Source organism: Sceloporus occidentalis, unplaced genomic scaffold (assembly GCF_023333645.1).
Source record: "Sceloporus occidentalis isolate IW3139 unplaced genomic scaffold, rSceOcc1.0.p SCAF_2, whole genome shotgun sequence".
In the NCBI taxonomy this organism is placed as follows: Eukaryota; Metazoa; Chordata; class Lepidosauria; order Squamata; family Phrynosomatidae; genus Sceloporus; species Sceloporus occidentalis.
In genome coordinates, this window is record NW_028316982.1 from 38,690,506 (window position 1) to 38,716,770 (window position 26,265).

The 26,265-nt window shown below is 41.2% G+C and overlaps 1 protein-coding gene across 5 annotated transcripts in view; it reads left to right on the forward strand.

The window, feature by feature from the left end:
- Positions 1-24,674, forward strand: part of LOC149318178 (E3 ubiquitin-protein ligase TRIP12) — a 140,946-nt gene extending 116,272 nt beyond the window's left edge. For all 5 annotated transcript variants that reach the window (XM_089509148.1, XM_089509151.1, XM_089509152.1 and 2 more), the window contains exons 32-42: positions 2,285-2,427; positions 3,928-4,084; positions 5,147-5,245; positions 12,260-12,374; positions 13,357-13,511; positions 14,908-15,072; positions 17,770-17,934; positions 19,349-19,462; positions 20,105-20,199; positions 20,355-20,458; positions 22,551-24,674. In XM_089509148.1, coding sequence (XP_089365274.1) covers positions 2,285-2,427; positions 3,928-4,084; positions 5,147-5,245; positions 12,260-12,374; positions 13,357-13,511; positions 14,908-15,072; positions 17,770-17,934; positions 19,349-19,462; positions 20,105-20,199; positions 20,355-20,458; positions 22,551-22,747 — 1,509 coding nt within the window. In that variant the 3' untranslated portion in view covers positions 22,748-24,674. The remainder of the gene's footprint in view (positions 1-2,284; positions 2,428-3,927; positions 4,085-5,146; positions 5,246-12,259; positions 12,375-13,356; positions 13,512-14,907; positions 15,073-17,769; positions 17,935-19,348; positions 19,463-20,104; positions 20,200-20,354; positions 20,459-22,550) is intronic.
- The last annotated feature ends 1,591 nt before the right edge of the window (positions 24,675-26,265 follow it).

Sequence of the window (26,265 nt, forward strand, 5' to 3'; positions counted from 1 at the left end):
AAAGAGATATTTGCTTTGGTCAGTCAGACCAGGCAAATTGGATCAAGAAATTTCATTTGTGCCACAAAACAAAATAGCAGTGACAACAAATGCAAGTCTTTATATATGGTGTGCCCATTATGAGGGAGAATGGACAGAGTCAGAGAAAAGACTCAGGCTTGATTTATTGGCAATGAGAGCAGTTAGATTAGCAGTGTCAAAAATTGCAAGCAAAAATAAAAAACAAGAATGTCTATATGTATATAGACAGCATCACTGTAAAAGCATATCTTTGCAATCAGTGGGGAAAGTGACTGCTCAAGTAGTGAACTAGAATAGTGGCTTGAGCCGAGAAATATTTGAAATCACTGACAGCAGTCAAGAGGCTTTGAATTTGACAGTTGACTACCTAAACAAAAACAAAATACAACCAGGAGAGTGGAGTTTGAGCAGAAGATATTCAACAATTTAGGTGAGCCGTTTTGCAACTGGAAAAAGATATTTTTCAGTTGATGGAAACACAGGTGTGAAAAGACATGATGCACTAGCACTGCATTGGACAAAACATCTATTTTATGCATTCCTTCCACTTCCAATAATACAGAGAGGGTATTTATAAAAATCAGAGTTGAGAGAGCAGAAGTGATTGCCTCTCTGACCATGCAGACCATGGTATCCCCTGTTAATAAAAATGTCAGTAGAAAGTCCATACCACTTACCTCAAAGAGCAGATTCAAGGTCAGTTTATCACACCATCCCACAATGGTTAAGTCTGACCACATGGAGATTGCACAGAAAAGCCTAAGAAAGTGGTGGTACTCAGAACCAGTGATGAATACAATTCTGCCATCTGGGGAACAATCCACACAATGTATGAGACCACTTGGAAGGCCTTCCAGAAGTGATGTGAGTGAAAATCAGTTATAATGGAAGAGATATAGATGGGTGATGGCTTGTCCTTTTTATAGAGTGGAATATATAAAAGACTGAGGCCCAGTACTTTAAAGAGGCAGGTTGCAGCTTTGTCATCTGTGCTGTTAGTTATTGGAATGTTTTTGTGAACTCATCCTTATGTCAAGTGGTTCTTGAAGAGGGCAACTTTACAAAGTTGACCAACCACTGACAGGTTCTCTGTCTTGAATTTGGTTCTGAACACTTTAACAAGATCTTCTTTTGAGTCGCTTCAAGAACTGTGGCATTTATAGAAGAGATTACAAAAGCAAGGCAGGTGTCAGAAAGGTGTCACTTTCAGAAACCCTAACCTACAGATTTGAAAGAAATATGTTGTGGTTGATTGTTGACCCTCCTTCCTTTCAAAAACTGTGTCATATTTGCACATGGGTCAGACATTAGAACTGCTGACATTTTGTTTAAATTCAACATGTCTTAGAAAGAAGGTAGCATACCTTGCATGTCATAAGAACTGTGCAGATTAATACTGAAAGAACTACTGTAGATCAATTATGTGTACAGAGGCATGACTCATTTAGTTTAATCTGAGAACCTTACATTTCAAGGCAACTAAATAAATGATTTTGAGACGGTTGAAAGGTTGCATTTATTTGTACTATGACTTCACACATGCCAAGATCACAATAAGTCTGGGCTTGTTCAACAAGGTTGATGGCAATTACAGTTGCTTTCAGAGTAACATCTTCATTGGAAGAAGTATGTAAAGCAGAAGGATGGGGAAAGCCACCAACATTATAAAGTGGACAAATTTAAGCCAGGGCAGGAAGCTATCTGTCCATTTTCTTTCTACTTTAATTCTTCATCTGCCGTGATTTTCAAAGCTGGCAGCATGCAAGATTATATAATAAAATTGAGAGAGAAAGGGGCAACAGATTAGTTGATCTCCTAGTGCGAGGGATTATGCCAATGGTTGTGGACTGCTTTAGCAACCTCTCATTTCCTTTGCTTCCCAGCATTAACTGTGGCTTTGCATTGTTGCATTACAAGGCAGATCATGGTTTTAAGTCCATTTTCAAGCCAGGGTTGTAATGTCTAACTTGCGAGGTGACCATAACTTCAGCAGGAATGGTTTGTAGCAACTTCCCACTACATGTGTGCCATGGCTGATGCTGAGAAGGAAAGAGAAAGATTAATCCAGAGGGGAGGATGCAGAAGCATGTGTGCTCCATGTTGGATCCTGGTTATGCAAACTTTGCTTTGCAGAAAACCAGTGTTACACCTGGAGGTCATGTTACACTTGATTTTTTTCTGCATCAATATGACAGAAATGTTAAATGACTTCATAGTGCACAAGTTCTTCTAAATAGAAATACCTTTCTCTTTGATGTTGTAGAATGCGAGCTGTAAAGAGATTATTCCAACTTCAGAATTTATCAACAGTAAACTAACAGCAAAGGCTAACAGACAACTTCAAGATCCCTTGGTGATAATGACAGGAAACATACCAACGTGGCTGACAGAGCTTGGAAAATCATGGTATGGGAATTTGACTATAGACTTTACTATAGTATATCATTGTAGCACTGTGACGATTAGGCATTAGCTTCAGGCATTGGGCTCTGATGCTGTAAATGACCAGATGTTGTAAATGAGGTGGTTCAGTCTTTATGGACCAATTTTTATAGACCTGAAGGATGCAGCCAGTGTTGACTAAGGCCAGTACATGGACATGGATACATGTACATGCACATATACATGGATTTTTTCTATGCGTGTGTATTCAGACTGAGACGCTTTATACATGTGTATGTGTATGCACCAGCACATGCACACATACATGTGCATGCTAGTTTATATAAACAAAGCCAAGGGAAAGAGAGGCTGCTTTGAGTCACTGGGTCACATACCAGAATGTAAAGCAATTCATGTAATAGGAGCAACTTCATTTGCTGGCATTTCTCAATTTAGTTTTGGTTGTTCTTTGTTTTTTAACTCTCTCTCTCTCTCTCTCTCTCTCTCTCTCTCTCTCGTTAAATGATCTTGGACTGGAGTATACAAAATATTATCTGCTTCCATATGAACTTTCCCAATTTTTATTGTCTTAAGTAAGGGGTGAGCAACTGCAAATAGGATAGGGAGTCATTTTGCCTTCCTGCACCTACCCAGCAAACTGCTGCAGTGCATGTCAGCGACCCCAAAGTGATGGGACGGCACTTTTCGGCTGCTATTTTGACTGATTGCCAGGTGGGTTAGGGAGCAAACTGTTGCCTTTTTAGGCAGTTTGGAGGGGGGGGGAATCACCCAAAAATCACCTGGGAGTAACAGTCTGTGGGCTTGTGAGGGGTTTCTGGGGTTTTCACAGGCCACACTTAGGGATCCCAAGGGTGGTATGTGACCCACAGGCCTGTTTTTGCCCACTCCTATCTCAAGTTGTGGCCAGGGTCTGCCAGGGATAAAACTTTCTCAAGTTCTTACCAGTCTCAGACCAGTTTTAATGCCTACTTAGTACTTAATGGCTTCTAATGAAGGATGAGGAAACTACAGCCCACAGGTTATTTGCAGCTCCTCTGACCATTTTTGTGGCCCTGGGAACACCTCATCAATTTCTCAAAACCCCCAACTCCCGGTGCTGTTTGAAAATCATTCGAGAACATTGAAAATGGGTAAAAACATCTTTCAACCCATAGCAGAACCTCAGTGCTCCCAAATTATATCTCTTTTCAGTGTTTCACTTCTGGTTAGATGACCAATTTGACTGAGATACAACAGAAAGCAGACCTTACTGGGGTTCCAGTTGGACAGGTACAGCCATGGGGTGGGAGGACAAAAATTAGCGTCTGTGCAGTTGCCCACTCCTGCTGTAAGGTAATTTGAAGGTTCTATTGTGATTGTTGTTTTGTGTTGTATTGTTACAATCATTTTAAAGTTCATTGTATCCTATGATGGGATATGTTTTTTTACTAGGTGATGTTAACGACTTTGTTCACATTTAGATTTGCTCACCTTGCAGTGTAACACTGATCTCTCTTTCTACAGTCCGTTTTTCTTTCCATTTGACACACGGCAAATGCTGTTTTATGTAACTGCATTTGATCGAGATCGAGCCATGCAGAGACTGCTGGACACCAATCCAGAAATCAACCAGTCTGATTCTCAGGATAGTAGAGTGGCACCACGTCTGGATAGGAAAAAGGTAAATATATCACGGTAGGGGAAGTGATGATCTCACCTAAACCCTTCAAGATTTTGAAAAAGCTTATTCTATTCAACATACATATGTTGATTTTAGGAAGTTGTTTCTGTCTGCAGCTTTTTCTTTCTGATGATTGACCTGCCTGGCTAATAAGAATTCATTTGCACTGTGAAAGTCAAAGTCTTTCATGGTTGGCATCCATAGTTTTTTGTAGGTTTTTCGGGCTACGTGGCCATGTTCTAGAAGAGTTTTTTTCTGACGTTTTGCCAGCATCTGTGCCATTAGCAACCAACAATACACATGCAAATCACTCCTGCCTTTCCAGATCACACAATATATACAGCCAAGACCTTTCCAGGCAAACATTCTCTGAAGATACCAGCCACAGATGCTGGCGAAACGTCAGAAACAAACTCTTCTAGAACATAGCCCAAAAACCCCACAAAAAAATCATTTGCAGTTTGTGATCAAACTCAAGCTAGGCGGCATACCTTGAAGCCTTTTCATGACAACTCTGAAGCAATAAATGGGTCTATTGTTAGGCTATATAAATAGTACTCACTAGTAATGCTGATGTATACCAAAGCATTGAACGCCCTCTGGGGCTTCAACTGTGGGCTGAAATTAATTCATGAGGTCCTAGTTGGTTCTAGTTTCAAATAAATTTGCAGATCTAAGATAAATTGCAAGCATAATTTGGGAGGCTGTGTATAATTTGGGAGGCTCCTTCTTAAAAGAATTACATTTCTTCTTACAATTATACTCTGTCTGCAGCCAGGTTTATAAAACCTTAGCCCCCAGTCTGACAAGAATTTGTAACCAACACTAAATACTAAAAGTGCTTTATATGTAATGCAGAAGGAAAGGTGCTTCCTTGCCTTTGGCAATCACATTAATATCTAATATGAGTACTGTATTATGTTAAATTTCCTGCAATACAATCTTTATAGATTGGGGTGTGATTAATGCAATAGACTGGTACTCCCGTCTGTGGCTTTGGCTTTCAGTGTTATGATTAGATTGCAAAAAATAAAAAAAATTGTACTTTACTTTGACGTACAGCGCACTGTGAACAGAGAGGAACTATTGAAACAAGCAGAATCGGTGATGCAGGATCTGGGCAGTTCAAGAGCGATGTTGGAAATCCAGTATGAAAATGAAGTAAGTAATGACAGGTGAACTGCCTCTGCATGCCTTTGTAATCTTTATCTTTGAGTTCCAAGAACTACATGCATAAAAGAGGTGGGTTGAGTGTGCAGGCTTCTTCAACTCATACATTAGAAATAGAAGATGTTTTATACTGATTCAAGTCATTAGTCCATTCAACACAATATAATCAATTCTGACTAGCAAGTAGTTCTTCAGGATTTCAGGCAGAATTCTTTTCTAGCCTTAGCAAGATTCCGTAGGTTACTGGTGGTCTTGTATCCAAATGCTAACCAGTCTCCACTGTACTTTGTTGAAATCAGATGAGATGGGATTTGTTCAGGATGGTTTAGTGCAGACTGCACCAATTTAGAGATGGAACAAACCACTTGGAGGCGCCATTCAGAAATCCAGATTGGGGCCGCAGCAACTGCACATCATGGCCCTAATCTGCCTTTTTGCCACCCCCAAAAGAAGCAGCAAAATGTAGCTTCTTTTTGCACCCACAAAAAGACATCTTTTCCTGCCTCACTGTAGCTTTATGGTACTCCGGCGGCATGTGGCATCTAAACGTCAGAGTGCCTGGAAGCTGGCTGCCATGTGGGCAGCTGGACGTCATGGGGTTGTGCGTACACCATGCCTCCAAGCTGGCTGGAAGCCGGCTTTTCATGCCTATCTGTACCAGCCATGAGCTGTTGTGTGTGTGTGTGTCTAAAGCATTAAGCTGCTACTTTTCCTTTACAATATATCATTTCCCAGCAGAGAGGGTCCTGACCTCCTGAATCCTGGGTTATGCACCTCCCATTAGCTCCTGTAGGCAGGCACAAAGAAAAGACCAGCCCCCTATATAAGGAGGGGCTAACCCCCCTTGGGCCTCAGTCTTGTTCCTGCCTAAGCTCCTAGCAGGACATACTTCTTCGCCAGCGAATACGTTTTCCTTCGTCGAAGCGGTCAGTATTGTTTTTTATTGGCCTCCCTCTTCCCTGCCTCCCTTCCCCTCTTGGTGGTGGGCTATGGCAGAGGACCCTAAAACATGGGTTAAGGGCCTCCCCAAGTGCAGGCTCCCCCAGCTCAGGGTCTGCTGGCGCAGCAGCGAGAGCTGGCGACAGAGGGAGAGGTAGAGGGCCAGCCAGAGGAGAGGGTTCCCCTCCATGGCAGTGATCAGGCCCCATCCTTCCACCCGGGCCTCCCAGGTCCCCAAGGCATAGAAGAGGCCCCGGCGCCAGCTGGTTTCACCGAGGTGAGTGCGGACTGGGAGCTAGGTGACTTTGTCAGGGCCATTTTCACCCGCGAGGCAGCGAGCTTTTGGGGCTGGGGGACATTTCCCAGGCAAGGCAGGTCTGCCTATGCTCCTACAAGAGGTGTCTCTTCGAGCCAGCAAGGTTTTTCCTTTTCCAAAAGCGGTTTGAGAGTTTTCTTGGCCTTCCCTTCTCCTTTCTCCTGCCTTTCCCCCCTTCTTGGTGGTGGCTATGGCAGAGGACCTCGAGAGCATGGGTGATGGGCCATCCTTAACCCAGGCTTCCCTAGCTCAGGGTCTGCCAGCTCAACAGAGGGAGCTGGCTTCAGAGGGAGACTCATTGGGATGTGTTTGCTGTTGCTCTGCAGCTTCTTCACTATTGCCACTCCAGTCCTTTTATTCTCTTCGTTTCTCATGCTGCCTTGGGAGCATGAAGAAGGACTTAATATGGCAAGAGCTCCCAGGATTGGAGAAAGGTCTTGGCTTTGCCAATGACTCTCCCTCTCCTCCAAGCTGCCCCCCTCTCATGGTGGGAGCACAGGAGATTTCTGCAAACAGCTTTGCAGCACATGGGAGCCGTGGGAACAGATGGTGAGGGGTTTCCCCGCCATGTCTCTGTTTTCTCCACATTACCTCTGCCCAGCCTGTTTAAGGCCAGGGATCAGTGAGGAAACTGGCCAGAAGTCATTGAACCTTCCCTCCTCAGCATCTCTGCCCAGCTAGAGTTCAGAGGACAGGCCAGCCAAAGCCTTGGCAAAGGATTTCTCTGCATCACCTCTGCCCAGCCTGTTTAAGGCCAGGGATCAGTGAGGAAACTGGCCGGAAGTTATGGAAACTTCCCTTCTCAACATCCCTGCTCAGCCCATTGGGGTCAGATTACAGAGGACAAGCCAGCCAAAAGCAAGGGATTTCTCTACATCACCTCTGCACAGCCTCAAACAGGGCCAAGGTCAGAGAGACAAGCCAGCCAGAAGACACAGGAGAAAGGTGAGTACCAGGGGCCCGCTCTCTCCAGCCACCAAATAACCTTTGCCAGATCTAATGCCCTCGCTCGGGGCAGGCATTGCCATGAGGCCTCTGTCCTGGCCATTGCAGGCACTATGCCTAGCATAAGGTTTGGGACTCTGCCAGGAGGGCAGATGGGGGCATAAACCCTTGGTCTCCCCCTTCCTTCCCATCTCTGGCCCCAATAGCACCCAGGACCCCAACAGGTGTGGGGGATCCCTTTGCAGACTGGGAAGCACATGGTGGTGTTGCCAGGGCTCCTGCACTTTCATTTTGAATTCTTATAATGAGATGGTGTATAAGGAGGCAGAGGACTCCTCCTCTATGTTGTACAGCCGCATGGCTGTAAGGAAGCTAGACTTGGCCCAGCAGGAGCTGAAGCTTCCAATTCTAAAATGGTCTTTTTTGGCTGCCACAGAGCACCCCACAAAAAAGCACAAAGTGGCTTCATGTCCTCCCCAGAGAGAGCATGGCCTCTGCCACCCACTTCTATACAGAGGCTGGAGGGCCATCTATCAGTTATGCTTTGATTGAGAGTTCCTGCACGACAGAATGGGGTTGGACTGGATGACCCTTGGGGTCTTTTCCAACCCAAGGATACTATGAGAAAGCACATGGATACAAATCCTCCTGTGTTCCCTCCCAAAAAATTACAACAACAAAAAGGGTTAAGCCACTTGTGGATATCATGGGTGGAGAGTTTCCTTCAGCCCCAACTATGTTTGGCTGCCCCAAACTATGATGCTCTTGAGTGACCAGCTTGAGCGCTTGGCCTCTCCTTTCCATCAGAGATTATCCTTTCTCAGCACACAGACATACCTCAGGTAAATGGGGGGCCATGTCCCACAGCAGCCCCTCTGCCCTTCCCAGCTACCTATGCAAGTGGGAAGGTAGTTGAGGACCAAGCCAGCTTCTGTCATGCAGCCAGGTTGCTATAAAGCCTGCCTGAGCTAATAAGGGCTAAGCTTATAAACCCCAGCTTGAAGTTGGGGCTGTTTCAAACATAAATAAGTCTGAGTGGTGCTGTTTCTGCTCACCCCCCCCTCTCCTTTCTCCAGGCCAGAGAAGATGCCTGGAAACTAATTCAACAAGAAAAGGGGCTAGTCATAAGCCAACATTATGATTTTTCTTCCTTCCTCATGGGCCTCCATCTCTGTCTCCCTTGGGGCCAGAGCCTTTTTGCCTTAGCTGGAACAGCCTAAGACATAAGATGACCATATGGTTCTACCTCCTTTGTTATCAGCCATAGCACTTCTCATTGAGAGCATAAGCTTTAACAATTCAGATTCATGTAAATGCTAATAGATAGGGTGACCCAACCAAGGACAAGGCCTCTGGTCACTCAGCAGACCTCTAATGCTTACATGCATTGAGGATCTTTGGTAAAAACATCTCATGAGAGGTGATATATATATTGGATTAAGGTGACCAACCAAGCTCCACTTTATTGGCAAAGGGTTATGTTCCTGTTATAAAACACAGGGAACCTCAGTCAGCTAGCCTCAGGAGAGGTGGCTCCCCTTGCCTTCCCTTTTTTCATAGGAGAATAACCCCCCCCCAAAAAAAAAACCAGTTTCTTCTATGAGAGGGCTCTCCCTCACTAATTCAGGGAGTTAAGAGAAATTCTTTTCAAAGCAAACAGACAAACAGCCTCCTCTCCATGGGGAAGAGACCCCCCCCCCCCGCTTCCTCCATGAGTGTTTTAAAACAATATACACTCTTACCCCGGGATACGAACGCGCCGCGATACGAAATTTCCGGGTTACGAAAAAAATTCTTTTAATTAATTATTTCCGGGTTACGAAGGTTTACCCGGGTTGCGAAAAAAAGCCGGCGCTTTTTAAAATGGAGCCGCGGCGGAGCCGCGGCTTTTCCCCATTAGCGCCTATGGGGATTCGGCTAACGAAAAACTTCCGGGTTACGAAAATGGCGCCGGAACGAATTAATTTCGTAACCCGGGGGACGAGTGTAATCAGGGTTTTCTGCTAAGGGGTTGCTTCAAATCCCATTCAGACATCCTGCAGAGCCCTGAAGAGTCTGCCACAAAGATCACAATTACCTCTTACCTTGGCTAGATAGTTACTTTTTAAATAACAATGCCTGCTGATGGACTTGCCATTCAGCTGCTGCCTGGCTTTTAAGACCTATTTTAACAATGTCTATCATGCACATGATGAGTTGGGCTCAATGACATGAAGGTTAATGCTGCCAATCTCTTTCTTTTAGTGGTCTCAGGGTGCTACACAATTCCTTTGCATATTGTTGGGCATGCTTGGTTGTGATTTCCTGCATGTCAGGGGGTTGGACTTGATGGCCCTTGTGGTCTCATCCAACTCCATGATTCTATTGTTATAAGGTTACCTGCTGTGAGGGTGAATGTCTTATCCCTGACTAGGTTCATGCTAAGGTCTGGCCCAAACAACACCATTGTCCACTGCCTTCTGAGGCTGGGGAAATGGACTTCCTAGTGGTTATGCCTTGTTTTTTCTGCTAGCACAGCTTGTTTTAAAATTTTAATTGGAGGTCAGACATTAACATTCCTCTTTCAGTGCATCTATGTTTCTGCATGGATTCACCAATGTCTGTGAGATAAAGGTTAATCCAGTGTCTTCTTTGCCTAACCATGGGATTAGTCTTATTTTACACAGGTTGACAGATGTTCCAGTAAAGAACTGCACATTGTTTTGAAATTTTAATTTGAGGTCTGACATTAACATTCCTCTTTCAGAGTGGTAAGTCTTAATTGCTACAAGCTAAATCACCTTAATATCACCTTCATTGCTATAACCAGTTGACAGGGTGATCAGTGATAGGTTGGAAGCTGCCATAGGTCCAGATTAGATCAGGCTCCATTCTGATTGATCACATAATCCACCGCTTTAGACAAGTTCTCATCAACAGCTTCAGATTTTCAGTGGCTGACCTGCTATAGTCCATCCAAGATGACATTAAAAAGGGACTTGACCCAACATGGTTATAAGGCAGGTGTCGGCCATCATGTTGGTTCTGCTCCATACGAGAGCAGCTAGAATGGCAGCCATCCTCACATTAATAGGTTATTGAGGAGAGTTCCAACAGGGCCAGCCCACCAGACATCGTTTTCCAACTTGAGGTGTGAACACGGTCTCAAACGCGCTGACGGTTGGGCCGATCAAGTCCCTTCGGGAGGCCTCCCTCAAACACCTCTCCCTCAAGATCTTCCTCCTCACGGCCATTACCTCCGCCAGACAGAGCTGGGGCCCTGTCAGTAGGTAAAGACTTGTGTATTTTTAGGCCGGTCTCAGTGTGCCTTCATCCAGATCCTACCTTCGTGCCTAGGGTCAACTCAGCCTTTCAGGTGTCATAGGACATTCTCCTGCCTTCATTCTGCCCCGATCCTAAGAAGGACTTGGGAAAGACCTGGCACACATTGGATGTGCGCAGACTCCTCAAAATCTACATCAAGAGGACTTCAACCTTAAGGTCATCTGAAATGTTGTTCGTTTCCTTTCTTCCAGGCTCTTTGGGGTTCAAGGTATCTGCCTCGACTCTGAGTAGATTGATCAGGTCTGATATTCAAGAGAGCTACCTTACTCTTGATGTCGCTCCACCTGAGGGGGTGATGGCCCACTCTACGAGGAGTGCGTCCACTTCGGCGGCCCTGGTCACCAATGCCTCTCTAGCCGAGATTTACAGGGCGGCGACATGGAAGTCGCCCTCCACCTTCATTAGACACTATAAGCTGGATGTGTTCCAATCCGCTGAGGCGGCCTTCGGAGGGAGAGTCCTCCAACAGGTGGTGGCTGGATCTGCAGGTTCTAGCTAGGCACCTTCCCTCCCTGCTTGAGAGGGCTTTGGTAAATCCCAGGATTCAGGAGGTCAGGACCCTCTCTGATGGGAAAACGAACGTTGGGTACTTACCATGACACGTTCATTTCCAGCAGACGAGGGTCCTGGCATCCTGCCCACCCAGGGTGCCGCCTGCGGTCCAGCCCAGCCTGTTGACTGTCTCTGCTTAATGTTTTCTGTTTGCTGGTTGTTTGTTTCTTTCAGAGGCCTGACTCCCCGGAGTCGGCCCTTAGGGTTCATAATTGTTGTGCTGTTTCTCACCAGTAAAGGTCCAGGTCTTGGTTTATTTGCTATTCGCTTGGCTTGTTATTGACTGAGGCCCAAGGGGGATTAGCCCCTCCTTATATAGGGGGCCGGTCTTTTCTTTGTCCCTGCCTACAGGAGCTAATGGGAGGTGCATAACCCAGGATTCAGGATGCCAGGACCCTCGTCTGCTGGAAATGAACGTGTCACGGTAAGTACCCAACGTTCGTTTTAGGACTATTGTCCTATTCTGGTAGGGCAGAGTATGAAATCAAAAAGACATTTGGGTAAAGTAGATCTTCTGTACTTTTATTACAGTTACAATTACAGTTGTATTACTCTGAAACAAAAAAAAATGTGGATTCTTTTTCATTTCTGTTTGGTGAACAGTAAATTACAGCTGACATCCTCTGTTGGCTAGTCCCAACTATTATCCAGTGGTGCCTACTTACTAAAATTTTACTACTATCCAGTGGTGCCGCATGTATGCAAATGCACTTGCACATACATTGCTATCCATTGAGTAATATGGGGCTTGACTTTCCACATTTTCCCCCTTCCACAGGGGACCCTGCAACTGAACTTGTGTGGATGGGAAGGGCCCACTGAAGTTAAATTATATTTTTTGCAGAAAATATGTTCAGACATTTTTCTCTTCCTCCTTTTTTTTTCTTTTTTGCAAAATCATAAAACCTCAAGTAGTCTTTTTTTATTAGGTTGGCACAGGTTTAGGACCTACACTGGAGTTTTATGCACTTGTATCTCAGGAACTACAGAGAGCAGACTTGGGCCTGTGGAGAGGTGAAGAAGTTACTCTTTCCAATCCTAAAGGTAAGAAAGAGAGAAGTTGTAAGCGGATTTGGAGCAAATTCCAAAGCTTTACTGTCTAGCAGTGAGGGAATGGAAGGCAGACCTGTAGCTAGTCTGGGGCACTGCCCCAGTGCCCCCAGCCAAAGGGGGGCGCAAATGGCGGTACACGGAGATGGTACCCACGGCATGTGGTAGGACTTGGGAGTGTGTGAACACTCCACCCTACCGGGCCCTACTTTCTATCCCAGGGCCCCTAAAGGCCTAGCTACGGGCCTGGTGGAAGGTGGGGTTTAAGTATACTTTGTGGTCTTTATTTAAAAAATCATTGCAATCAGTGGAGCAAATGATCTGTTTCTGCTCCAGGGTGACAAAAAAATCATCCTGAGCAACTCCTGGAGAAGCAGGGGGAATACTGAATCCCTACTACTGGCATTAATACTGTCAGCGGTATACATATATTTCCACAGCTATCTCCAGGCATAATTGGGACCTCCCAAGTAAATGTAACCCACTCTTCTGTGCCAGTGGAAGGGGCTACCTGATTTCTTCTAACCTCTGACAGCTAGCAGATTTCATTATTGGGACTGGTCTGTACACCTGTCTTCTGGATATTTTGGAGACATAGGGCAATCCACTAACTTTATTTAGTTATATATTTATTGACATTATACCTCACCTTACAATAATTTTTAAAAGTTTATGCTGAACCATAAGTGTACCAAAGTTAAAAAAAGAATTAAATAAGAATGTTTAAAAACACTTAATGCATATTTAAACCTTGAACTCCATTTTGAAGAAGACAATTTTTGCCCTCCTGTTTAGTTTTTAAAAAGAAAAGAAAAGCTGTTTGCATTTCAAAACGGTTCCATGTGTTTAGATGCTCCTGTAACCTTCATGCTTTGAGTTAGTGTTTCAAAGTTGGATGTAGTTTTGAGCATCAGTGTAGTAATTTGATTTGTGTCTAACTGTCTATTTTCTTACCAGTTTGTTTATTCTTAAACAGGAAGCCAAGAAGGGACCAAATATATTCATAATCTTCAAGGCCTCTTTGCACTTCCCTTTGGCAGAACGGCAAAACCTGCCCATATTGCTAAAGTTAAAATGAAGTTCCGTTTTCTTGGGAAATTGATGGCAAAAGCAATCATGGATTTTAGATTGGTAAGAAAGTAACAGATTTAAATTGAAGGCTCTGTCACATGCAGAAATTGCAGTTTAAAGAACCTGTTTTCTAAGTAGCAGTTTCAAAAAACATTCTGTTCAGAACTAGCAGCTAAGTCATATTATGACCATCAGATTGTTAGCTACATAGAGTTATAGCTCTTTGATGCAGGGATATAGTCCTTAGCTTAATATTGAAAAGTTAAAACTGTCCTGTGCCTAGTAAACATAGTAAGTAGTGTACTAATAGAAGAATATGAAATTTCAAAAAGAGTATCCATAGTCCATAGGGTATAAGTACTCTAATAAAATAAATAAATAAATGGTGTTTACCGGCATTTTTCATACTATAGCTTTAGTCTTCCTTATCCAAAATTTCAAAATACTATATTCTCCAAAAAACCAAAACATTTTTCATGGGTGGCTGAGATAATGATACATTTCCTTTCTGATGATTCATTGTACACAAATTTTGTGTTTAGACTTGGGCCCCATTTCCAAGATAACTCTCATTAGGTACTTGTATGCAAATACAGGTATTCCAATCACCCCTAGAATAAAATAAATTATCTGAACTCCAAAACAGAATATGGCAGCCAGAGTAGTGTCAGGAACATTGAGGAGGGACCATATTACTCCGGTATTAAAGTCCCTCCACTGGCTGCCTATTAGTTTCCCAGCCCAGTACAAGGTGTTGGTTATCACCTTTAAAGCCCTAAATGGCTTGGGTCCAAACTATCTCAGGGACTGCCTCCTCCCATATAATCCTCCCCGCACACTCCGGTCCTCTGGGAGGAATTTGCTGCAGCCTCAAAGATATAGGCTTTCGGTTACCTCCCAGAGGGCTTTTTCTGTTATTGCCCCCAGATTATGGAACGACCTGCCGGACGAGATCTGTCAACTGACATCTTTAGACAGCTTTAAAAAGGCTGTCAAGACGGATCTCTTCCGGCAGCCTTTCCTGGATAGATAATCCCAGCCTCAGGAACCCTCTTCTCGTGAGAGTCCCTGAGGTCCTCTCTGGAAATTTGAGTGGAATGCTGCCAAAGTTTGCTGTTTTGTTTTTGTCTGTTTTGTAATGGTGTGTATGTGTTATGTTGTTTTAATTTGTTGGTTTTAATTATGATTGATTTAATAACTTTTTAAGGGGGGGAGGGAAGTAGATTTTGATATATATTGTATTGTATTTTATTATTGTTAGCCGCCCCGATTGACCTCAAAGGGGCAGGATATAAATAAAATTTTATTATTATTATTTTATAAAACACTTCTGGTCCCAAGCATTTTGGATGAGGGATGCTCAATCTGTATTATATTTATCTTCTTCCAGTCGTTACCTAGAGAGGTAGTGGTTTGCACACCGTCAGTTAAAGAAAAATGGTGCTTTTGCCTTTAGGTGGATCTTCCCCTTGGCCTTCCTTTTTACAAATGGATGCTACGGCAGGAGACATCATTAACATCTCATGACTTGTTCAATATTGATCCTGTAGTAGCCAGATCAGTGTACCACCTTGAAGAAATTGTGAGGCAGAAAAAAAGACTTGAACAGGATAAATCACAGGTAAGTGTAATTATAGGGTAGGAAATGCCAAACTTCTCTTTCCTTAGTATGATGGCTAGAACTGTGACAAAAGTTAATACAGTCAGCCCTTATACACAGATTTTTTTATACACAGATTCAAGCATACACGGTTTGAAAATGTTCAAAAAAAGTATACATTTCAATTATCAAACCTTGATTTTCCATTTTTTATAAGGGACACCATTTTGCTATGTCACTATATTCAATGGGACTTGAGCATACACGGATTTTGTTATACATGGGAGGCTCCACTGTATTTACATGGCCACACTGTCCATTGCTTAAATAGTAGAGATGTGCAGCAAAAATAGTCAACGGGTAGTTGTCATGCCCTGTTTATACATTTGATTGCTGTACTTGAAATGTCTACCCACGAAGCTGCATTAGATATTACTCAGAGTAATAAAAGTTCTGGTAAAATCCCTACTGGTTGCAATAGTTCAGTTGAAACACAACTGGAAACTGAACTGTATTTGGATACAATGCTAAACAATGGCTTAACTTTACAAGAATATATATTGCAACTAGCTTTGGTCTCATGTGTTCACCCAGCCTCCTGTAGCAGGCTGTAAAGATAGTGGAAACTTTTGCTTCCAGTCAAGAGGTTGTCATCAGAACTGAGTACAGTCGGCCCTCGCCTTACGCGGGGATCCATTCTGGATCCCTCCGCGTAAGGCGAATTCCACCTATGCTCAAGCCCCATTGGAAACAATGGGGCTTGTGCACGGCAGTGCGGCAGCGCGCAGGGCGCAACGGGCGTGCACGCCCATTCAAATGAATGGGACATGCCGCCCCTTCCGCCCCGTGCGCGCCCCACGGCTTGAGCGCGTAAGCTCAAGTCCGCGTAAAGCGCGCCCACGTATGATGCGGGCACGCTGTATGGAGAAACAAAATGGATGCCAATTGGAAAAGGGGTCAGGCAAGGCTGTATCCTATCACCCTATCTATTCAGCCTGCATGCAGAAAACATTGCATGAAGCAGGCTTAGACTCATGGACAGAAGGAGTGAAGAAAAGAGGAAGAAACATTAACAGCCTGTGATACACAGATTACACAATGCTACTGGCAGAAACAAAGACCTAGAACAATTACTGAAGAAAGTCAAAGAGAAAAGTGCCAAGATTGGATCAATGCTGAACATAACAACAACAACAAACCCAAAACAATGATCATGGAAGATCTATAAGAATTCATCCTAGACAAGAGAAAATTGAAATAGTCAAGAGTTCAGTTAAACATTGATCAGAATGGAGACTGCAGTCAATATATCAGAAGAAGACTAGGACTAGCAAGGGCAACTATGAAAGAACTAGACAAGATCTTAAAGTGTAAAGATATACAGAGCACTAAAGTTAGAATCTACCAAACCATTGTATTTCCCATCATCATGTATGGATGTGAGAGCTGGACAGTGGAGAGAAAGCTGATAGAAAGAAAATAAACCCATTTGGTGCTGGAGAAGAGTGCTAAGAATACCATGGATGGTCAAGAAGACAAATAAATTGGTTCTAGAACAGATCAAGCCTGAACTCCTGCTGAAAGCCAGGATGACTAAACTGGGGCTGTTGTATTTTAGCCACAACATGAGATGGCGTGAATCATTAGAAAAGACAATAATATTAAGAAAGGTAGAGGGCAGAGGAAAGAGAGAAAGACCACATGCCAGATGGATGGACTCAATTAGGGAGGCTATGGGCCTGGGCTTGCAGGACCTGAACAGAGCGGTTGAAGATAGGGAGTGTTGGGCATGTCTCATCCAGAGGGTCAGTATCAGTTGAGGTCAACTCGAGGGCAGTTACCAACAACAGCAACAACACTTCCACTTTACATTTGTATTATATTACATTACAGCGCGCCTGTGTTTTATGCAGCCGCGCCAGAAGAGCCCATTGCGCGCCCTGGAAGAAACAAGCCCATTATTTCCTTTTATATAAATAAGTCTGCATAAGCTTTGGACTTATGCTGCTCTTGCTTTGCATGCCACAATGCAGGATGAAGATCCCTGTGACAGCTGAACTTGAGAATTGTGGCTTCTTTATAATTTAGTTAGTGAGGAAAAAAACAAGATTAAACTGTGGAATAAGAGTATGCCAAGATCACATGATGACTTGTCTCTCATAGTTTAAACAAATCCAGTTCCTGAGTTTGGCTGTGTCAGAAAGGTGTGCTCAGTCTATAAACAGAAGCCTTTGTCCTGCTCTTCATATCTTGACATGTGAAAATAAAGATGAGCAGTTTATAAATCCAATAAATGGGTAATAGCAAACTATGCCAGCGTATATTGGGTATGTGTTCTGTTTGATGTCTAAACCAGACCAGTGCACATTGGATGAGTACTTCATCAGTTTTAATTTTCATAGCTTTATCCATAAAGATGTCCTTGTATGAGACTGCAGCATGTCATGTATTCATGTTTAAAATGCAGTCATTAAACATACAACAGTTTATCACTTCCATATGATTTTTGTTCCTGATATATAGACTTCAGTCTCAGGATGGCAGGTGGAGCAAAGGCGTTTCATTTATTAAAATATCTTCCACTTACCTTTGTTGAGAACTTGTGGAACATGGTACTCTTAAGCAGAATTTAACCTACAGAATGTAGCATTAATTTTTAAAATATAGTTTAAGCCTAACATTTTCCAAGTTGTTACTAACATCCATATTTATTTTTAGACCAAAGAGAGTCTACAGTATGCATTGGAAACCCTGACCATGAATGGTTGTTCAGTAGAAGATCTAGGATTGGATTTCACACTTCCAGGATTCCCAAACATTGAGTTGAAAAAAGGAGGAAAAGATATACCTGTCACCATCCACAACTTAGAAGAATATCTTCAAGTAAGTGACACAGGATTCTTGTTGGACATAGACTACTCCTTGTTGTTCAATGAAAAAACTGAAAATATTTAGAATGTGTTACACTTGTGACATAATTTGTACTGCTTTCAATGAGGTGAAGCTAAAGTGGTGATTTAAAAAATAAAATTTATGTAGAAAAAAAACTGCAATTTTACATGACTGAAATTGAAGGATGTATAATTGGGATGTATAATCGAATTATTACTCTAAAGATTTGGAATTCACTCACATGAGAGGTTCAGGTGGACCCCTCTGTACTATCTTCCAGCAATCATTTTTATTTAAAAAAGCTTTGGTTGACAGCTGGATGTAGCAGAGGAGTTTTTTTTTAAAAAATGGGGTGTACTGCACTTTTTAGCCACTGGTGTAATGGTTTGTGTGTTGGACTATGACTCTGGAGACCAGGATTCGAATCCCTGCTGAGCTATGAAACCTACTGGGTGTTCTTGGGCAAGGCACAATCTTTCAGCCTCAGAGAATGGCAGTGGCACAGTCCCCACTCTCCCTGAAGAAATGTGCCAAAAAAAACCACCCTGTGTGATATGTTCCTTAGTGCTGAAATTTCCTTGAAGGCACACAACAAAAACAGCAATATTTTAAATGTGTTTGAAACCAACAGGAAAATTTGTTTCTTATTTTTATACTTCATTATTAGATTTTACCTGTATTTTGTTTTAATCTTTGTCATAAGCTGCCCTGAGTTCCATACTGGGAGGAAGACAGTACATATATTCATATTGATAACATGATAAAATTAATTAATGGGTAAACACTGTGCAATAGGTCTCTTCAGCATTTTCATTAAAACATTATTTCTGAAATGGAGCTCAAACACTTGCACGTTTTTTGTCTTTGAATAGTGATTATGTAGCCTCTGTGTTGAAGTATCTTGGCATAAAGAATATGGAGACGTTATTGGACAAATAATTAAACCAGTTTGTACCTCTAGGACTGATACCTCATTGATATTTGGTGGCAAGGGGTTGGACTGGATGGCCCTTGTGGTCTCTTCCAACTCTACAATTCTATGATTTGCTTGGTTTATAATCTGCTGTGCATAAAACCATTGTACAAGTTTATCATCAAATTACCACTGTAATATGGGTATCTAAAATGCATTCATACTCTTTGACTACATCAATAAACCAGTTTAGTGCCACCTAATAAACAGTTAGGCTTTGTGAAATTGCTGGTTCTTCCTAACTTTGTATCTTTAAGTGACTGAAAAATAAATGAGAGTATTAGCTTAAATGGCAAATTCTTAACTTTGTAGCCTTTTCTGGCCTATAGTTTAATTCATGGATCCACTCAAAGCTTCATATTACATAATGCTGCTAATACTGTATTGAATAATGTGATAACTCTACAATTTTCTCTGGTTTTTTTTTTGTAGCTAGTTATATTCTGGGCACTAAATGAAGGTGTTTCGAGGCAATTTGATTCCTTCAGAGATGGATTTGAATCTGTCTTCCCCCTTAGTCACCTTCAGTACTTCTATCCTGAGGAGGTTAGTACCTTCATGAGAAATTGAGTAACTTTGCACTCATGCCTGTATATTCTACTTTTATTGTTTGAATGTAAGGAATCATTGTTCTGTAAAGGGGCTTAGGCATCTCTAATGGAATAATTTCACATTCTCAACCAACTAAAATGTCGAGGCTTCTTGAGGGTGTCATGAAATTTAAAATAGTTTTATGTTTGTACTACTTATGCTCATATGTTTCTCTGTACCAAGGAAAAGAAACATGCAGTCCATGCATGAGGAGAGGACAACTGTTAACAGGATATTGCACAATTCTGTATCTTAGAGTTTTATTCTGGAGATAATATATTTTGAAGCTCAGTAGAGTAAGAATTACTGAGCTTCAGACTGAGAACTGTTAGAAATGAAGGATTTGAAAAAATAATGGAAGGCTCTTAGTATGGTAAAAAAGAGACCATCAAATGTTAGGATTTAGGTTAAAGTATTTCATTACTAGGAGAAAAGATTAATAGAAACTGAATCTCTTGAGATTTTGTTTGGTGGTGATACATAGCTAAGGTACAACTAATTGCATTGATTGCATCATCATTCTGTTTAAAAAAGTTGACTTAAGATTTCGCTCTCATCATTCCTCGCATTTTCTCTCTGCCTTCTGTTTTATTACAGCTGGATCAGTTGCTGTGTGGTAGCAAAACAGATACTTGGGATGCAAAGACATTAATGGAATGTTGCAGGCCAGATCATGGTTACACACATGACAGGTATTATGATTTGGTCACTAAGTGGTGATAATTTGTAGAATATTTCAAACAACTTGTTCTGTTGTGGCTACATAAAATTTGTGACTCTTCTATTTCTTAATGGATGTGTCTTTAAAAAGCTTCTAATTGTTTGTTTGTTTTTAACAAAATTCTAGTCGTGCTGTGAAGTTCCTGTTTGAAATTCTCAGTAGTTTTGATAGTGAGCAGCAAAGATTATTTCTCCAGTTTGTGACTGGTAGTCCTAGACTGCCAGTAGGAGGTGAGTATCTTTTTATTGTATTGACTTAAAGTGCACACATATGCGCTACATATTTGTGTTCGAAAATATTCTATATTTTCTTTATTTAACATGATTTATATTTTTATTAACATTATTCTTTATTTACATTATCCCCCAACAAATCTTTAGCTGCAAACTGATCATGCCCATGCTGTAAACTACAATTCTATATGCTGTTTTTAATTATTAACAGATATGAAAGCTTTGTCTTTAAACAATCTTTCATTTCATTCTACTTGGATTGTACCTGTAAGTAAAGCTTATTAAATTCAGTACAGCTTACTGCTGGATAGGTATGTGTTGGACTATGGTCTTAGGCTGCATCCGCACTGTAGAAATAATCCAGGTTGTCACACCTTTAACCACCTTTGCTCAGTCCTATGTAATTGTAGTTTTATGAGACATTTAGCACCACCAAATTACAATTCCCATAATTCCATAGCATTGAGCCATGGTAATTAAAGTGGTGTCAAACTGGATTATTTCTGCAGTGCAGATGCAGCCTTAGACATGCTTGCTGGAACCTATAATGAAAGCACAGCTGCTCTGTATTTTGTTAACACACGCAAAAAGAAGAGTGTTAAGATTATAGTTATGCTTACTACTTGCCTGCGGTGAATGGCTGATATCACCATGCAAACATCTCCATCTTGTATCAGTAGTACATCTGCACATGCAACCATCATAGTGGCCCTTAGGTTACTGTCTGTGTCAGTTACTCTGTTAAGACGCTAGCATTCTTGGCTACTGAGGGAAGAAAAGAAGTGATGTATACACATGCTTGTCTGCGTGCACCTTTCTTTTTCTATTATGCTTTAATGTTGAAAGCAGCTTCCAAAGCTTTTATCTGATAAAGAGGCATGAAGAACATTACATTAATATTAGCAGTCTGTGCATTAGAAAGAAGTACACTGCTAATCATATGAAATGTCAGCACTGCAGAATCTACAGATACATCTTTTCTCATGTTGGAGCCCAGCTTCTGGATAGCAACATTAATCTGCCTTAGGGGCTATACTGCTGGCACTTTGTACTAGTCTGTGGGCGGGGTGAGGGTAGAATGTCCGCACGCTCTAAGCCCTAACGATGACGTCCAGGCACCATTTTGGCATGCACCCTTCTAGACAGCGCAGCATCAAAGGAGTGCCTATGACGGCGTGCCTATGATGTCCCTTTCAGGGTGCTAAAAAGAAGCCGCTGTTCGCAGATTCTTTTTGCTATCTTCAGGGACCAGATCAGTACTGCTGCGTGTGGTTGCCGTGGCACTGATTCGGGGCGAAAAGGGGCAGCTGCATGCTGCCCATTTGTATAGCCGCTTAATGATATTAAAGCAGCATGAAGAATACAGTATTTGCCTCAGTGTCACCTTAATAATTGCCTAAGTGTCATACTGATTTTACCAGTAAGACAGTGACACATGACTGTATCTCTTCTTTATCCAACTCCAAGCAAGCTATTTCAGTACTAAACCAATGTCTGTTGTCATTAATAGAGTGGATAAAGCCACACAATTGAAGCTTTATCCAGGTTTTACTGGTTAGTTGTAAGGCAGATCAGGGAAAGGGGTTTCAGTCTGAGCTGGATGAGGTTACATTCTCCCTGAAATCTCAGGTTTGTACCTTGAGTGTACTCCTGGATTCAGCTCTGAGTCTTGATGCCAGGGTTTCAGTGGTGTTCTGGATTGCATTTGCTAGTGGTGCACTAGTTAATGCTAGTGCATCAGTAGCATCCAATCCTGGGTATGTCAGATCTGGCCATAATAACTCACACTTTTCCAAGCATGGGTCAAAGTGTTGTTTTTTAATTTTAAAAATTCTATATTATTTGATGAGCCTACATGAATCTTTGCAAAAGGGGTTTCATAGGCCTTTGTGTTTTCATTGAAGGTAGCAAAAGGATCTTTTAATAGGGTGTGCTATATTTTTAATTAGTTTGCTTTATTGTTTTTAACCTTTCTATTCAGCATTGTTTTTGCTATAAATAAGTAAAATAACATTTTAATAATGTTGATAACTTAATGTGTTAAGTTTCACAATAAATTTGTAGTGAATGTTGTTTTTGTGCTTTTTAGGTTTCCGAAGTTTGAATCCTCCCCTTACAATTGTACGCAAGACGTTTGAGTCTACAGAAAATCCAGATGACTTCTTACCCTCAGTAATGACCTGTGTAAACTATCTCAAATTGCCAGACTATTCAAGTATTGAGATAATGCGTGAAAAACTCTTGATAGCTGCAAGAGAAGGGCAGCAGTCATTCCATCTTTCCTGATCACAATGAAAAATGCAATGTCTGCCTGTTACAGCAAAAAGAGAATCATGATTCTTTTCTAAATGTATCATCTGAGTCGAGGAAACGTTACGCCTTGTAGAAACGGCTTGCAGATTATAAACAAAGACACTAGGTTGATATTCATTAAAGGCCCCATGGACTTAAAAGTGATCAGGCCCTAAAGTTGTTGTGACAAGGTTTCTTTAGCAAGTTCTTGTTTTAAATTATCATTTATCGATGAGTGAAGTTTAACTTGCTTTGCTGTGTGAAATTTAAAAAGGGATGTTTTTTTTCAGGCTGGAACAATAAATGTTGCTGTGCAGTTTAATACTGGGCTGTGTGTATCCATCTAGCCAAGTCTGCAATTTTTTTCCTCCCAAAGACAAGTTTGTACATAAGTACAGAAATTGAAAACATGTATTGGCACATCTAGTTAAGTAGACTAGTTCTGTGTACCATCACTTGCCCCCAATTGCCCTCCCTCATGTATTGTCTGATGTGCAATCCACATGGCTCTCTTTGTGTGCTCCACTCACAACAATTGTTACATTTTGGACATGGGCATTTACTGTTCCATGTTTTCTCAAATTAAGAAATAATTTAATTTTGTTAAATATATTGTCAATAATTCCGCCTTTGTAAGTAGGTAGACTCTTTCTTATAGCTTAGTTTTACTGTAGTAGTAGGATATATTGGCAACATTCTTTACCAGAAGATATTCTAGAACTGTTCACACAGTGATTTAGGCAACAGCCTCTTAACCAGGGGCTAGGAGGAATTGATTCTTTTTTGCGTAGTTGAAAAACTCAACAATTGATTGGTCTGGCCAATATTTATTGTGTGGCCAGAGCATTTTGAATTGATGTAAAGTTTTTTATATAAAGTCAAATTAGTATTTTCCTGCCTTGTTCAATCCTTCCTCCTTGATTTTAAGTTCATGGGTGGTATTTCCCCCCTGTATTTCCTCCCTTTCCTCTGACCTCCCCTACCACCTTGTCTCCCAACACTGGTGTGGATCAAAACAGTTCAACATTTCTTTTGACACAGATAAAGCACCTGTAAGCAATGCTCTGTCCATTTTGTTTTCTGTGCTGATTTCTCAAATCTGCAATAATTTACTTCATCAGGTTAATGTTTTTACCTGAATATAAATAAAGTTTGCTTCACCTTTTTGTTCATAGTTCTGTACTGTATGCATAAGTTCAATTGTGTAAATTATTCCAATGCAAGTAAATCATCTTAAATCTCTTTGGCTGCCTAGCCACTTTGTCATGGATGATTTACCATTAAAACAAGAGTTTGCAAGATCTGGTATTCTTTTATTTTCATAAGAGTTCAAAAACAGTCTATTCCAAAACATTCCCGAGATGTTCATGCTATATAGTTCATCTCTTAATGAAAATCTGACAGATTACTTTATTCAACTTTGAGAAATCAAAATAAACACTTGGGTGCTGTTTTAATTGGTTGGATGATCAGGGTAGAACATATATTAAACCTCAACAAGTTTCCTTTTCAGATGAAGAACCTGTAACTACACAATGTACTTCAGTACATGTAACTGACATTGTCTTAAGTTAATTGGACTGGCCATACAGTGCACCACTGAACTGTGATGAGAAGCTGAATGTGAAATCATTGTGCAAAGACCCTGAGCAGTCTGTCAGATTAGACCTGAATGGAAGTGCTTCACAGTGGACATAATATTGGTCATGCAGAACATGGCTAGTATTTCTTAGAAACATAAAGGCAGTGTTAAAAGTATGGACTGGTATTTAAAATTGTTCTGATAATGCTATCAAACTCGGCACAATGACTCGTGTTTATAGTGTGTTGATAGCAACTTTGTTCTTTTTTTAAGGTTCTATATTTTAAAAAGACTGACTTATGTAAAAAATATTTTGTATTAAAATATCATCTGTATTGATATTTTTTTACTATGTTGTCTCCCTATAGAATCTGGCTTTGATTGTTTTGTAGTTCTTAAATTTAAATAGTTTATACTGGTGCCTGAAAGTCCATGTGCTTGGGGAGCTGCCATTTGAGAACAGCAAAAAATACCTCTTTGGGATCATGGAACTATTAAGCAATACATTAAGCCTCTCTGTGTGTGTGCGTGCGTGCGTATAAAAGATATCATATAGAACAGCATATGAAGTATCTTGACTATGGCATCATGAAGTTTTATAGAATACAACAGACAGACTGGTTTCTGAATGTGTAATGTGAGAAATAGTGCAGCATAACCTGAATGATACACATCGTCAGCTAATAAATGGTTGACCAACAAAAACTGCTTTAGAGATCATGGAGTTGTCACAGTAACAGTTTTCTGTAGCTGATTGCTACTGTTTCCAGAATAAAAGTACTATAATTTAGCTGTAACATATGAAGTACAGTAGTGGATAGCTACTTCCTTGCTCCTAGTTGTCATTTTAATAAATACATCCAGCAAGGACTTCATATAAAATATAAAAATCAATATAAATTAAAGGACAATAGTTGTGTTGATCTGAGGAAGTTAGTCTGAGTCTGTATCTCATACTACAAACTTTTTTCTTTCATTTAGTCTCAAAGGCGTTACAAAATCCCTCAACAAAAGTAAAGACTTTCAGTTCTGCCCAAGCAAAATCAATTTAGTGTGCAAATTAAACAGATGTACAAGATTTTTCTTGTGTGTGCACAGCTGATTCTGAAAATTAGGCTAAGCAAAACATTGTAAATCAGATTAATCTATACAGTTTAATTTGAATGCTATATTTAAGAGACAATTGTAATTTTGTTTCTGCTGTTCACAGGGGGAAAAAATCACTCTTCATTTTATGGCTTCAGGCACTGACAGCACACTTTATTGCCTGGGTGGGGCAACCTGGGGCATGGAAAATGTTGGATGCAATGGCAATTTTAGTCCATTGATGTCTGGAAGGCCACTATTCCATCCTTGGTTTTGAAGGAGCTATCTGAACACTGGCAGTTCTTTTTGGACATGCTGACTGGGACAGAAAAACTGCTATACAACACCTGGAAGCCCATAGGTTTCCCACCCCTGCTTTGACAGATATCTGTGGAGCTAGAAACTAATGCTTCTGACAAAAAAAGCCTTTCAGCAAGCTGTTCTGTACCCAATATCTCTTTATGCATGCATAATATTCTAGTCCATGGATGCCTTGACTCACTGCTGGCACTCTTCCTCCATACCTGATCAAATATAACTCTATTAATGTGCCTTTGTCTATCCAGGTCAATGGAAATTTAATTTCAAAATAATTCAAACACATCTCACTATCCATCTACTTGTGGAGCCAAAGTATTGCATTGTATGGCCTCTTAATCTGATCCAGTAGGGTTTTTCTGTTGATATGACAGACACAAAATGGGACTTTGCTGTCTGTTTTCATAATAGTCGGTCCCTCTTTTCACTCTCAGTTTTTAGGGAGTCACTACTGCTCTTTGTATTAGTGCTGCCATTGATTTTGTAGCAGTATTTATTTATTTATATCCAGTGTCGGTTCCCAAAC